Source organism: Egretta garzetta, unplaced genomic scaffold (genome assembly GCF_000687185.1).
Source record: "Egretta garzetta isolate BGI_Z169 unplaced genomic scaffold, ASM68718v1 scaffold79, whole genome shotgun sequence".
Taxonomy (NCBI): domain Eukaryota; kingdom Metazoa; phylum Chordata; class Aves; order Pelecaniformes; family Ardeidae; genus Egretta; species Egretta garzetta.
In genome coordinates, this window is record NW_009260791.1 from 6,062,378 (window position 1) to 6,075,968 (window position 13,591).

General features: G+C 40.1%; 2 protein-coding genes across 2 annotated transcripts in view; both read left to right on the top strand.

Annotated features, from left to right (window-relative positions):
- CFL2 (cofilin 2) overlaps positions 1-3,992 on the top strand; it is a 5,602-nt gene extending 1,610 nt beyond the window's left edge. Inside the window, exons 2-4 of the mRNA XM_009646694.2 lie at positions 673-980; positions 1,084-1,160; positions 1,253-3,992. Of these exons, the coding sequence (XP_009644989.2) occupies positions 673-980; positions 1,084-1,160; positions 1,253-1,365 (498 nt within the window). The 3' untranslated portion in view covers positions 1,366-3,992. The remainder of the gene's footprint in view (positions 1-672; positions 981-1,083; positions 1,161-1,252) is intronic.
- Positions 3,341-13,591, top strand: part of SNX6 (sorting nexin 6) — a 54,026-nt gene continuing 43,775 nt past the window's right edge. Inside the window, 1 exon segment of the mRNA XM_035902043.1 lies at positions 3,341-3,405. Within this exon segment, the coding sequence (XP_035757936.1) occupies positions 3,341-3,405 (65 nt within the window).

The window sequence follows — 13,591 nt, forward strand, 5'->3', positions numbered from 1 at the left end:
GTTTTGACCGGCTTGCGAGCCTTACGGGGAGCGGTGCGCGCTGCAACTGGTATTTTTGTAAGAAGGACGAGCAGTCGAATAATGCCCGTGCGGCAGTACGAAGTAAAATCCAGGAGTTTTTAAAGCGCGGTGTTGAAGCTGACACAATGCAGAAAACATTTCTGCTGCTTGTAGAGCCTTACATCACCCAACAAAATGAGAGTCATGACAGTGCTGGATGTGAGCCGCTGCCGTGGCGTTTGTTCTGCTTAAAAAAAAAAAAAAAAGAACAAAAACCCAGCCCCCCATCCCAACCCAAAACTACAAACTCCTCTCCTGTGTTCAGTTCCCCACCCCCGCTCTCCTCCTCCCCCAAACAAGCCAAATGCACGATAAGGTAATGGAAAACTGTGTGAGTAGTACAGTTGTGTGCCTAGTTGTATCAAACTGCTATCCAGAATCACAGCTGAAGATGCTGAGGTCTGCGACAAGAGAGTACAGAATTTTACACCTCCTTTATGTCTTCTGCTCCAGTCCTGCAGTTACGAAATTCATAGTGTGTTCAGGTCGAGTACAGTATTTTTATTCTTACGGGGGCAGGCAGACTTCTTTATCTAGCACTGTGGGCTATCATTTTTTCTCGTGAGTGTTAATTTTTGCTGTTTAAGTTATTCCTTTGATCTCATTTTGCAGGCTTCTGGAGTAACAGTGAATGATGAAGTCATAAAGGTTTTTAATGACATGAAAGTAAGGAAATCTTCAACCCCAGAGGAGATTAAAAAAAGAAAGAAAGCTGTTCTCTTCTGCTTAAGTGATGACAAAAAACAAATTATTGTAGAGGAGTCAAAGCAGATACTGGTTGGTGACATTGGAGATACCGTAGAGGACCCCTATACAGCCTTTGTGAAGTTGCTACCTTTGAATGATTGCCGATACGCTTTGTATGATGCCACATACGAGACAAAGGAATCTAAGAAAGAAGACCTGGTATTTATATTCTGGTGTGTAAAAGCAAAGCTTGCTGTTAAAATTGAATATTCTGGAGTCAACACCGGATGGCTGAATAACTGTTCTGTTGCGGTTTTTTTTTTCTTTCCTTTAAAGGGCTCCTGAAAGCGCACCTTTAAAAAGCAAGATGATCTACGCAAGCTCTAAAGATGCCATTAAAAAGAAATTTACAGGTACGGAGCTAAAAGTGTTTCGCTCGTTAATTATAATGGCGTTTAGATGTTGAGGTACTCACAAGTACGTTGTTGTCCGTCTGTCTTTTCAGGTATTAAACATGAGTGGCAAGTAAATGGTTTGGATGATATTAAGGACCGTTCAACACTTGGAGAGAAATTGGGAGGCAACGTGGTAGTTTCACTTGAAGGAAAACCCTTATAAAAAGACAGACAAGTGCCATCTGGATCTAAGGAGCTTCCATTTCTGCAGCTCGTTCAATTGGAATAGTATTAGTCTCCCCGTCCCCTTCCCTCCTCAGAAAATAAGTCCCCTCCCTAATGCCCCTGAAGGAGATGTCATTGTTAAGCAGTCTACCAGTGATTGCCATTAGACTGTTTAATCCTGGTAGTTTTATGTAGGATCCAAGGAATGCTTTCACGTCACGCCCTTAGCCAAAACTGACGTTGCAGGCATTCCTTGCAACATGTACAATGAATGTGATAGTTAATGTGAATAGTCTAGCAGACAGCAAAGGGTAAGCTAATTGAATGCCTTGAAAGTATTGTCCACTGGTCGGATGGTAGACTCTATACAGTATTACTTACAGTTGCACTTGATTGCAGTTCCATGAGGCTCTTGTGCATTCATACACCTCACCTGCCTTGACAAGCCTATTTTTGTGACATGGCAGCACACAACACTATGCATTTAAAGCACTTTTTTGTAATATGTTTGACCCGCCCCTGCCCCCCCAAAAGGAATGCCAATTAAGTTGCTGTAACTGTGTCATCAAATTATTGTAGTACCTCAGTTTCATTCCTGTTACATGCATATCTTGATAAATGAAGTAGCTGTTACGATGCCTTTTGTTTTCCATTGAATGTACACTACTGAACAGGAGTAGAAGTTATCTGTTTACCATGTGAGTCTTGAAACACTAAAGTTTTGTAAAACATCAGTCATGGTGGCAATTTCTGTATTAAAAAGAGCCTTAAATGGAACATTGTTTTTTTCAGATCAAAAACTGGCCACATTGCAATAAAACTTGTGGCTTATTACAGAATGTTGCCTTGTTTTCATTGGAAAATATAGTTTTTAAGTATGTTTAATTTAAGCGTATTTCAAATAACTTCTGTGGAAAGTATTGTAAAGACAAACAATCATTAATCTCATCTTAAATAATGCAAGTTTTTCATTCCTAATCATGATTTAGGCACCGCTTTACAATACTTTGTGGCTCTGTTCTGATCATTCGATAAAGGACCTGATCCTCGTTTACCGTTAAAGTAAGGAAGCTACCACTACTAGAGACCATTAGTTCCATGAAACACTTGTGTCAGAAATGTAAAAAATATGAAACAATTAACCACGCAGCGTGTTTCGTACCTGAATGTTCTTAAAGTTCTACATGTCAGAGTAAAACCTTGCACGAAACCTTAACAGCTCGCCGTCTTTTTCAGTAAGATGACGTGTAACGACAGTTGCATGATATGCAAATACGAATCTGGTAAATTAATTTTTGTTTCTTGAGTGTTGCAGTTAAGACGGGCTTGGTACAAGAAATAGCCTAAATGAACCCTTCTACTTGTTAGCTTCTATGTAAATAGAACTGGAAAGTGTTTGCCACTACCGAGGCTTGCATCGGGGACATGTTTTGGCTGGGAGCCAAATAATGCTCTCCTTATAGAGAATTTGATCTGCTCTGTGTGAGCAATCCTCCGTTAGCCAGAGCTATTTATGGCAAACACATGCTTTTGTATCTTGTCATCATTATCCACAAATGGCAAAACTGGACATGATTCTCCTGGTATGTGTAAAGGCGCGCTGTTAGGCAGCCGCTCGCAGCTGAGCTGTACATGCTGCTGGAAGGAATGCTCTTTATCGTTACCTTATTTTAAAAAGTTGGTAGAGTAGAACCATGGAGCTTTTAAATACGGGCCCTTTATGTTCAGTTCATAGCCCTTTTTCAACAAGGAAGCGGATAATCCTAAAAAGCCTGCCTTTTTTTTTTTTCCCCCCCTCTCTTTTTTTTTTTAATAGTTAAAATAACCTAGTGGTACTGTGTGTAGGCTCTCTTGTCCTGTAGAACTTTAAGACTTTGTTTCAGGCTTCTGGCTGTCCCTATGACTTGCACACCTCATTGTGTTAGCTGTTCTATGTAGACTAAACTTTACTAGAATTTAACTAAAAAGGCATGATGACCACTGACTTACTAAGTGTATTAATGAGTCTTGGCTTTGTTCTACGAAACTCTCCTTTCAGGTACCTTTTAAGGTTGAGAAGTAACTGACGGTATGCATGTTGTCTAGATGAAAAAAAAAATATCTTTTTATTCCTCAAAATAGTCTCTTTATTTCTGATTATTCACGTTGTGTGCAAAGCCCAGTTTAATGTAAAGATCTACTTTGTGCTTTATGTTTGACTTGAGTTCAGTACAGTATAATGAAATGATCTTTTAACTGATTTTCACAAGGTTTCTTTAGAAAAAGCCAAAACTGAAAAATGTTAAATTTTAATAAACTGTTTGAGTTTAATTTTAGACAGTAAACTTTTTTAAGCAGTATTGTGTTTAAATTTATTGTTTGTCTCTGCTGCAAACAGTCTGGAAAGATGTCTGTGGCTTCTAAGTTGAATATTAAAGGTTACTTTTTTTTTTTTTTAAAACTAGCTTAGGTGTATATTCACTCAGTCCAAGTAGATATAAAATTGAAGCACAAACTGTATTTATGTAAGATTCCTACCAAAACAAGTTTTGAATCCAAAAGGGTCAGCTTGCCTTCAGTTTGTTCTTGAAACGACTGACGGACTGATGCGAGGTCCAATTCAGATGGCTTGCTTTAAAAAAAAAACAAACCACAAAACCCCAATAAAGTGCTACAGAACTGTTACTGTTTGAATTATAAAACAAATGAGAGACAGCTGGCATCTGCTCCGAAATGGTTTGTCAGCTGTTGTTTTCTGTCATTATGCAAAATGGTGAGGGCCTCATTGTGATGGAGAAGTGGAGGCAAATCCTCTCGAGTTGAGTATCTTCTGTGTATCTCCGTGTAAACGTGACTTTTGGGTATCTTGGCTTCAGTTATTTTATTGATAAAGGAACATTAAATAAAACTTTCATGAGAGTAGCTTGTTCAGAAATGGCATTTTTCTTCTTAAAAAAAAAAAAAAAAAAAGACTTCAAAACCAGCAGTTGTTTTGTTTGGTTTGGTAAATGCTGGAAGAGGTACAGACACACGGGTTTGATTTCTCTGAAAAGGGAAATCGGCCCGAGACAAGCGTGAGTAGGTGAGGGTGATGCTTGTGGCGATTTTGGAAACGCAAAGCTTAAACTTACGCGGATTTGAGTGAAAGAACCGCTCCCGGTCAGATGATGAAATGGATTTTGAATACGTTCAGTTAAAACCCAGTCTCTAAATGGAAGGGTCTTTCTCCTCTACCGTTCCCTCGGACCGAGTGATGGAATGCAGCAATTGCCACAGTTTGATAATAAGCTTTACTCTCTTTATGCCAATTCCAGTATAAACCAAATTTTCATGTCTGCCTATTTTTTAGAAACTTCTGTAAGTTCCCCTTAGTTTGTGGTGGCGAGTTAATGATTGTAGAATGAAAACACGGCACTAATGGTGGATGAAAGACCATCAATGTAGCACCTGTCTATAAGTATTGAATTTCTTTGAAATATTTCTGATTTTGAAAACCTGGTATAAATAAAATTAATTTAAATGTCTTCAGATGTTGAGTATGTTTGTGTGCTAGGGAGCCCCGATGCTAATCACTTCACTGTTGTCTGTGGATTGGGAGCAGCTCAGACCCTCTGACAGGAGAGAGCGTGGAGTAAATGCGTGCAATGCGTGCATTTTTGTCATGGGTTTTACTTAAGCGCGTTCGGTTCAATGCCCAGCTGTAGCAAAGGCCAGCACGGGTGGCTCTGGAGATAGGTACGGAGAAGTTTTCAGTGGGTTGGTGCTGGGTAACCTTTTTTCCTCTGTTGGGTCCCAGCTCACGTGTTCAAGAAAATCAGGGTTTTTTTTTTAAAAAGGTATCAAAAAGTATGTTTACACCGACGCATCGTTTTTAATACTCAGAAGAAAGTGACCTGATACAGTGTGAAGAAGGTGACTCCGTGAAGAATGATGAAAAGATTATCCTTTTGGTATCAGTGGCATCTCTCTTGTTAGTGTAAAATTTCTTGGATTTGGGAATAGCTTAACGGGAAGGGAGTTGATTTTATAAACAAAGCTGTCAAGAAAGAGCTTCCTTGGATTCTCCGGAGGAGACAGGCTTTTCCCATGTAGGTTAACAATCTTTTTAGTGTTTGCCTAACGTAAGCTTTCTGCTTAGAAATATATATGTATATATATATATAGGCGACATACATGAGAGTACGCATTAAAAATGAGTGAAAGGTCTCTATGAAATTGAATATCTTTATACAAATTACTGCTTAGTTAAAAAAATGTTCTGTTACTACTATATTCATATCCAGTGCTTGATACCCTGTTGAATTTGGGCATTTCCCTGCCTCATCCCCCGTGATGTTCAATCTGCAGTCACCCCCATACATCTTACTATTCCTTGCACTGCTCCTCTGTGCCATCTACTAACAATAGCTGAAAAAACCCGAAAAGTGAAAAATCAAAGCCTTTTGTAGGAAATTCAAACAGGTAACATAGTTGTTTATTTGATGGTATGATAGAATTTTCTTTTTATATTGTATTTATATTTGCTTACAAGCAAAAATGCATTGCTGTTTGGAGGCACAGAAAGTAATTTTGAGATTGTCTTTTTAATGTCTCATTGTAGGTTAGTATTTACTTGGAAAACTAATGATTAGAGAAGAAACTTCAAGGTGCTGCTGGTTATTTTTTAAAGTTTCTAAAGGCCAATTCAGTTGATTAAAAACACATATAGCAACTTCAATTTCCCGCTGTTAGCTTAATTTTTATTCTTGTGTGAACAGGCTTAGGAATGTGTGTGTAGCTGTTAATCGTGCCTTCTCCTCTTCCACCTCTTTATTTTTAAAAACAGCTGTGTCACTGCAAATCCCTACCATCTGCCCACCATCTTCTGGAAAGCTTTACAGACAATCTCCACTTGTACCTTTTAGTATCTGTTTTTCCCCCCTCTCTTGTTTGTGATTGTAGGGATTTGATTTAGAAAAACTAAACGCTGTAATATTATGCTCCTCAAAAGCTTTTCTATTATGCAGAAAGTTAAAAGCATCAGTTACTCTCTGGTGAGCACAGCTGCAGGGTATACATTGGCTTGAAAAAAAGAGATGGGGTTTTGAGAACCGGTTTAGAGAGCCTTATTTGTGTCTGCTTCCTCTTAGCGGCAGCACTGCTTTCATCTGTGACCTTCTATTAAGGCTAATGTGAGAGCTAAGCTTTTCTTCCATTTTAGCTGTTTCAACAGAAAATTGAATGTGCATGTAGCAAACAAGGTGCGGAGAAGCAGAGGAAGGTTTAGAAGAAGCGGTTTTTCACAGAGACCTGTACATCTGGGGGTGGGAGGGGTGGGAAAGGGTTACAGCACAGGATTCGTTGCCTTTTAATTTCAGCGTGAGCTTGCAACTGTAAAGAATGAGCTTATGTTATCTTTTGCTCTGCCTGAACATACTGATTCCACAGTCCCAACCGTCTCGATGCTTTTAAGCAACTAAATGTGTACATACATACAGCTCTGTATCGGGGAAATTTGGTTTATTCCTATAAATATGAAGGCATGTTATAGTGGTGCTTTTGGTTAGCGATATCATGTAGGTGGTGCACCTAAGCTGCGTTTGAGCAACCCTTTAAAAATGTGTACTTTTTGATTATACCAAATACAATAAGCTATTACAGTGGGAGTGAGGATGATCTGGCGTAGTTCTTAATTAGGTGACTGCAAGTGACAAATATAATTTATGGTCATCTTTTAGAGTCTTAGCCCTGTTATTTAAGCGTGACTTAGAGATGAAACACTTCCCGGTCCACCGAATTCATTGCCTGCATAAGTTCTTTTAAGAAGCAGTAGCATAATTGTAGCTCTTTGTTGGCTATACCGATGCAGAATCTGTCACCTGAAGGTCTTTATTCTTCTGCGCTGGTGAGTTCCCTTTGTAGTGCTACATTATTTCTCTACATCCACGCTTCAAAATCAGTTCCCCGAACTCTCCTTCCAAGTAACCAGAATTCCTAAACAATATTTGTTCTGCGTGACTAAAGTAGAAAGGCATCTTGTAGAATGCCCATAGGAAACAAATGCATGGCATTAGCCTACGTGGCCACCGAACGTGTCTGGCCCCGCGTGCCATCTGTGACTGATGGGTTATTCTGAAGAGAACATCAGCCAGTTCAGGTTTGTCTGCAACAGCCCAACCCAGAAAATTTGTGGAAACAGAAAAAGAATGTCTTAATTTTTCTCAGATAAAGACTTTACAAGCTGGCTGAATGCCTTGTTCACTGGTAAGGCTGAATGAAACAGCTGTCGGGGTCACAGAGGTAACCACTTTGTTTGTTTGGGGTTTTTTTACCTGTTCTGACAAAAACACCTGGCTTTGATTCTAGCCAGTTTTATAGATTATCGATTATAGTTTCATAGATTTACTTTCGACAGGTGCAATGGTTGGAAGTATCTTCAGGACAAGCTATATTTGGATATATAACCTTTCGACAATTCTGGTGGTTGCTTTGGTCTCATTATTATTTTAATTCAGTCACTTCAACTCCATTACAATTTTAACTGCCTGGAGTTCAGCATTGCCAGTATAATGCCCACGACACAGCATAAGCAACACTTAAAATTCATCACCGTCAAAATTAGTAATAATTGAAATCAATTTTATTCCTATAGCCTGGTCCCAGTTTTGCCAGGAGGATGACAACTCTCTTGAAAGTCGAGGGGTCTTCCAGTGAGCTCCTGACTGAACACCTGCCATAGATCTTCATGATAGGGATGAAGAAGGGTTGGAGCATTCAGATAGAGCCGTTTGCTTTGCTTTCTTGCATAGCTGGATAAATCCTGGGATACATTGAGGTTACTGTGGCATCAACATCTAAAGCATTTCACCTCCTTTTTCATTCTGAACAGAATGGACAGACTGCAATTTACAGCTTTTTCTTATGGTAGTATAGTCAACCATCTCAGTGATGAATTTTATTTTTTCCTGGTTACCAGAAGGGAGAAAAGACTGCTTCTCATAGCACTGTGCAGCCTAAGGCCGAAATACAGCACCAGAATTACATGCGGGCATCATCATCGTTTTCAGCTATTGTGGCTGTTGTAGCAGGTACAAAATGTGACCTTGTCAAACTTGAGTTGTGCGTGTGTCTTGGTAGACTCCAGAAAAGAGCTGCAGTCAGGGTCTGGGTATCTGGTGCTCTAGCTCTGTCCCCGCAACATCCCTGTAACATCGGGAGGCTATGCCTACTCTAGAGTTTCTCTTTCAGGAATCCTACATTGCTGAGCTACCCTACTTCAGAAGCCTGATAGCTTGAGACATCTTCAGGAACACTAGGACTGCTGTTGCTCTACTAGAGAAATACAAAGGCAAGGTATTTCCAGTAATAGCTTTGTGCACACCAGATTCGAGAAGCACGTGGCTCTGTGTTTCTCTGCAGTTATCCTGGGCGCAAAGTAATAATGACACATAAAAATATCCTTAACACCGACAGTGATTCAGAATCTTACTTTAATTTGCCAGCTGTTTTCTTTGGAAAATAGTGAGGATAAGATTTTTCCAAAGGTTTACTAATTAACATCCAGGAAATGGAATAACATATTTTCATGTTTGTGCTTTAAAAATAATTTGCCCATGAAATTCTGTTCTTTCTGTTCTGTCAGTTACTTGGTTTTGGTGTCCTCACTTTCCCCACACGGCATCGTGTTTCAGTCTAATATGGACTGGATTAAACTGTTACCAAAGGAAAGAGATATTATGTATATAAAACATACAGTTACTGCAGTAACTCTTTGCTTGACCCAGTTTTTTGGAGCTATTTCTTTTGACGGGGATGGGATCACAGTTAAGAAAAAGGGACAAATGGGTTTGCTGAGAGTATTTAGGAGCACTCAGTGGGAATGAGATTATTACTGTAGAGCTTAATCCTGAAATAATCATAGACCCATCTCATCAACCTTGTACCAGCATTTGAGAGGGATGAATATTCCAGCTACTTTACGATACTAGTCTGAGATCATTTTCCATTGTTATAAACTTGGAGCTCTCCAGATAAATATAGAATAGAATATTTATACCTGTGATGAATGTTTTGATGTTTTCACATACGTTATGTTTTTAAAAAGGTGATTCGTAACTAGTGAAAATGTAGTTCTCCAACATCTTCTATAGGGCTGAAAATTAAAGTGAAGGTTATAGAAGCAACCGGTTCACTTAATCTATTTTGGGGAATTGCTATGATGTTAGCAGGCTTGCTTTTCCACCTGTTGGGCAGTTGTGAAAGAGTCCATAGAAAGGGTGTTGTGGTGACACAGTGTCTGTTATCACTGATGTTCAATGCGTTTAATGGTAGTGAAGTTACAAGCCATGCTGTATGACAAAAGGAATAAAACATATTCTCAGATCAGAATTTGCCATGCTCATAGACAGTAACGTTTTGCTCCCTTTGAACATGTACAAGTGTCTTTGGTTCCTTGAAGAGGAAAATGACAAAATGGAGCCTTTCCCTTCCCTTTGACTTGCTTCCTGTGTCCCTTCTCCTCCAAAGCATTTTCCCCTCCTCTGGCCTACGTGCAGAAATTGCTCGCCTGCTCCCTCCCATTTAGCTCAGCTACCTCGATTTCACCTCCTCTCATCACCACCCTTTTCGCTCCCTGCGAGCTCTGTTTCTCCTCTGGTCCTTTTCCCTCATATTAGCCATGTGCTTTAGTCTTTATCATAAACATAAAGCAAACAAGAAAAAAAGAAACCCAGCTACTTTTGATCTATTTACCAGTGTCTCCTGTTAAAAACATGTAACCTTATGAAGAAATTGTTCAAAGAGCAAACTTGGCTGCAGTTCACCAAAGTAGCAAACAGTTTGAAATGATCTCTCGAGGTGTTTGAACAGTTCCATTCTGTCCACAGGATTTAACTCTGAAATCCAGACTCCACCATTTAGATGGGGAATTGCCATATTGGGTTATTTTATGCTTTCCTTAGTGCCAGAAGCCTGAACTGTCCTTTTTCACAGTCATTAAAGCATCTGGTTTCAGCTGTTAACTTCCACAAAATCGGTAAGTACTTAAAGCCTGGGGAGATGCTATGGATGCATGAATTTATGGTATATTGAGAAGTGACGCTGTAGAAATAGTGTGAAATAAACTGTGTATCAACATAGCAACCTGAAAGTTAATTGCATGGCTCATTGGTTCATAGTCAAATGCAATGCTACCATAGTCAAATCAAGAAAATCTCCGTATTATAAAATGTACAGAAAACTGCTGCAAGGATTAAAGGCCGTATCACAACCTTACATGTTCAAAAAAAAAAATAAAATTCAATAAATCATGAAGTAGCATTTTGTGTAATCAGAAGTTATATTAATATAATATCTGTTAAGAGTTTTCATCTGCTTCCGCTTCGGAAACCTTGTATTATGCTTATTCATCTCCTTGGGCTTTTCTCTGCAGTCACAAGCAGTAGAAACTGACAGCATTGCAGGGAGGATTTATTTCCTTTTCCTGATCTTAAAAAGAAAAAAAGCCTGATGACGAGATGTATGAAGCAGGGCCATCTGAGGGTGCTGTTCGACAACACAGTGAAGGCAATCTGATGACACCTGTGGGATGAGAGGGGGATTCCTCCAGAAGCTGGGCTGAATGCTCCCCCTCTTCTCTACTGGTGCTTTTACTTGCCTGACCAGGCAGTGAATTTAGCAATCTACGCTTCTCACTTATTTTGGAAAGGTTTTTTTTGCTTGTTTAGGAAGGCACAATGCCTGAAATGTTTCAGATGTTTCTGAGAACTGCCTCAGTCTCCGTAGCTTAGTATATGGTATGCAGGGCGTCTCTGGAGGAGCTAAACTTACGTTGTGTTCATGACAGCCACCGCGCTCCCGTGTGTTTCCCTGTGCATTTCCAGGCGATGACAGGCTGTTGTATTCCATACATCTTGGATGGTAAGTCCAGCTCTTCCAGGAAGAATTGGATGTTCTCTGACCATATATTACACAGCAGATATGTACACTTGCAATATATTTAACATAGATCAGAAGCATTGAATGTTTGTACTGGTAGGTAGTGAATGATTCTGACACAGTCATACGAGTTTCTGCTGGCAAATCTCAGGCAAAAATCTGGAAAGGCCGGTGATCACCTGCATCTCAGCTTCTTGTCATGTACATACTTTAAACTGCATGTTCTTCAGTACTCTGATTCCCGTACATCTATACAGCAGTGGTGAAATTTGGTCCGTCACATCTCAGCTGCTGATAACGCCACACAAGACACGTAAGGGCATTTTAATGTTTAACTTAAGGTGAAACTTGGAGTTACGCTGCACCAGACATGGGCATGCCTGACTCTGGCTCTTCCTTCCTCTCTTCCCTCCCTTCAGCAGCGTTCTGGCCACCCTTCCCCCATGAAGATCCGTGATATGAATTAACTGAATTCCTCAGATTCTGAAGTCCTGACTACAGGCTTTTCAGAGACTGGGAGTCCTGCCATGCCATGGTATTCCTAAGGGTGTAGGCAAGCACGCTCCATGTACAGCAGGCCACAGAGCTTTGAATATCCAAGGGCCAGCCCCTCTCGAGAGTTTGGGGTTTGCTTTGCTCATTTCATTAGTGAGACAAACTTTGTTTTGCTCAACTCGGCTTTCTGCTGGCATTCCGGGTGAATCGTATATAGTGGTGTTTTGAGTGGAAAAGTAAATTACGAGTTTACTACAGACTGGTTAGAAAACAAGAGTAATGGGCAAAATAGATCATCTGATGTGTATTTGGAATTCAACTGGTGCACGCGTGTGCTAAGTATATCTGAAGTTGTTTGGTTTTTGTCAGGATTGATGTAATCCAGGCATAATCAGGGGTAGCTCCGCTAAAATCAGTGGAAGTTAGAAATGCTTATTACAAGTTCATGAGTGTCTGGAATCATTAGAACAGTATGGTGAGATGTTAATGGCAGCAGGGGAATGCTCTGGGTGCACAGCAGATGAAGACAAATATTTTAACAGCGTTATGCATATTTCAGAGCATGCATCACAGCCTTGCAGCTTTAGACAACAAAGATCCAGACTGAAATGTGATGGGTCTCAATATATAGGAGAAATGTGGCTGTGATTCTTTTAATCAAAAGGTTATTTTAAATATGCATTATTAATTTCACCCAATAGCGCTCACTTTTTAAATGCATGAAATGCAGTGATAAATGCTGTTGTTTTATCACGTGGCCATTTATATCTATTATGACCTTTTCAGGTCAGCACCCGTGTACTGTCTCCTTGTGTTCTGTATGTGCACGGAAGTGCACCTCATTTTTGTGAATTTAAGTGCAGAAAACAGCATTGACATCAAGGGCTGTTTGTAAGGCAGAAGCTGGGGTCTCCTGTCTGAGTTCCCCCCGGCGGCCCAGCGTAGTAAGGGTACTTTAAATGTGACTAGCATACACTGACAGCACTGAGTTCAGCACAAACCTTGCACAGACCGGGCCTCTTGCCATATTAATTTGAAAATGTGTGAGTCCCCTCCATTTTTTATATAAAACCATAAGAAAAAGCATTAGAAAATCCACCCATTATGGAAGAAGCCTGAATTCGCCTCTCTCTTGACTAGTTATGGTTCTAACTCACATGTTAGTGCCCTAACCAGGGCTGTGGACTGCAGTCTCTGTTTGGACTGCAGGTTAGGGGTTTCACTGGTGTTCTTGTGTGTCAGCCTGGCCTGATGGCCAAGACTCATCCTGTGACCCTGCCACTCACCCTCACACCAAATGCAACAGAACTTTACTTCTTGAAGGACACTGGTTACTGGTTAGGGTCTTGTTTGCCTGGTTTCTGCCTCAAGAACTGTACAAATGTTTTACATGAAGAAGTCCCTAGTTCGTAATTAGGGAGCAGACATCTAGAAATCAGACATGGTCATGTCTGTACCATCGTGGTGATGATGTATCAGCACAGCCAGCTCACTTTGCACATCGTAGATTCAGCTTCTGGAGATTGTAACATTAACATCTCCACATCTAACACATGCTTTACATTATTTGTCTGTTTAGTACTTCTCTTCAATAAGCCTGGTAGGTTTTTTTGAAGAATCAGATTCAGTTGTCAGAAGAATTCTGTAGTTATTTTCATGGCATAACATCACTGTGTGTTTAATTTACTTCCTCCAGAAATCATCTCTCGATCACTGTCTTTGATCAGAGGTGAATGTGTTTTTCTCAGCCTAAGTTCCAGTGATGAGATGCCAAGAAATATTTCCACACGCTCACAGTCTGGGAATTGAGAGAGGCGTCCCTGTAAGATCCTTCT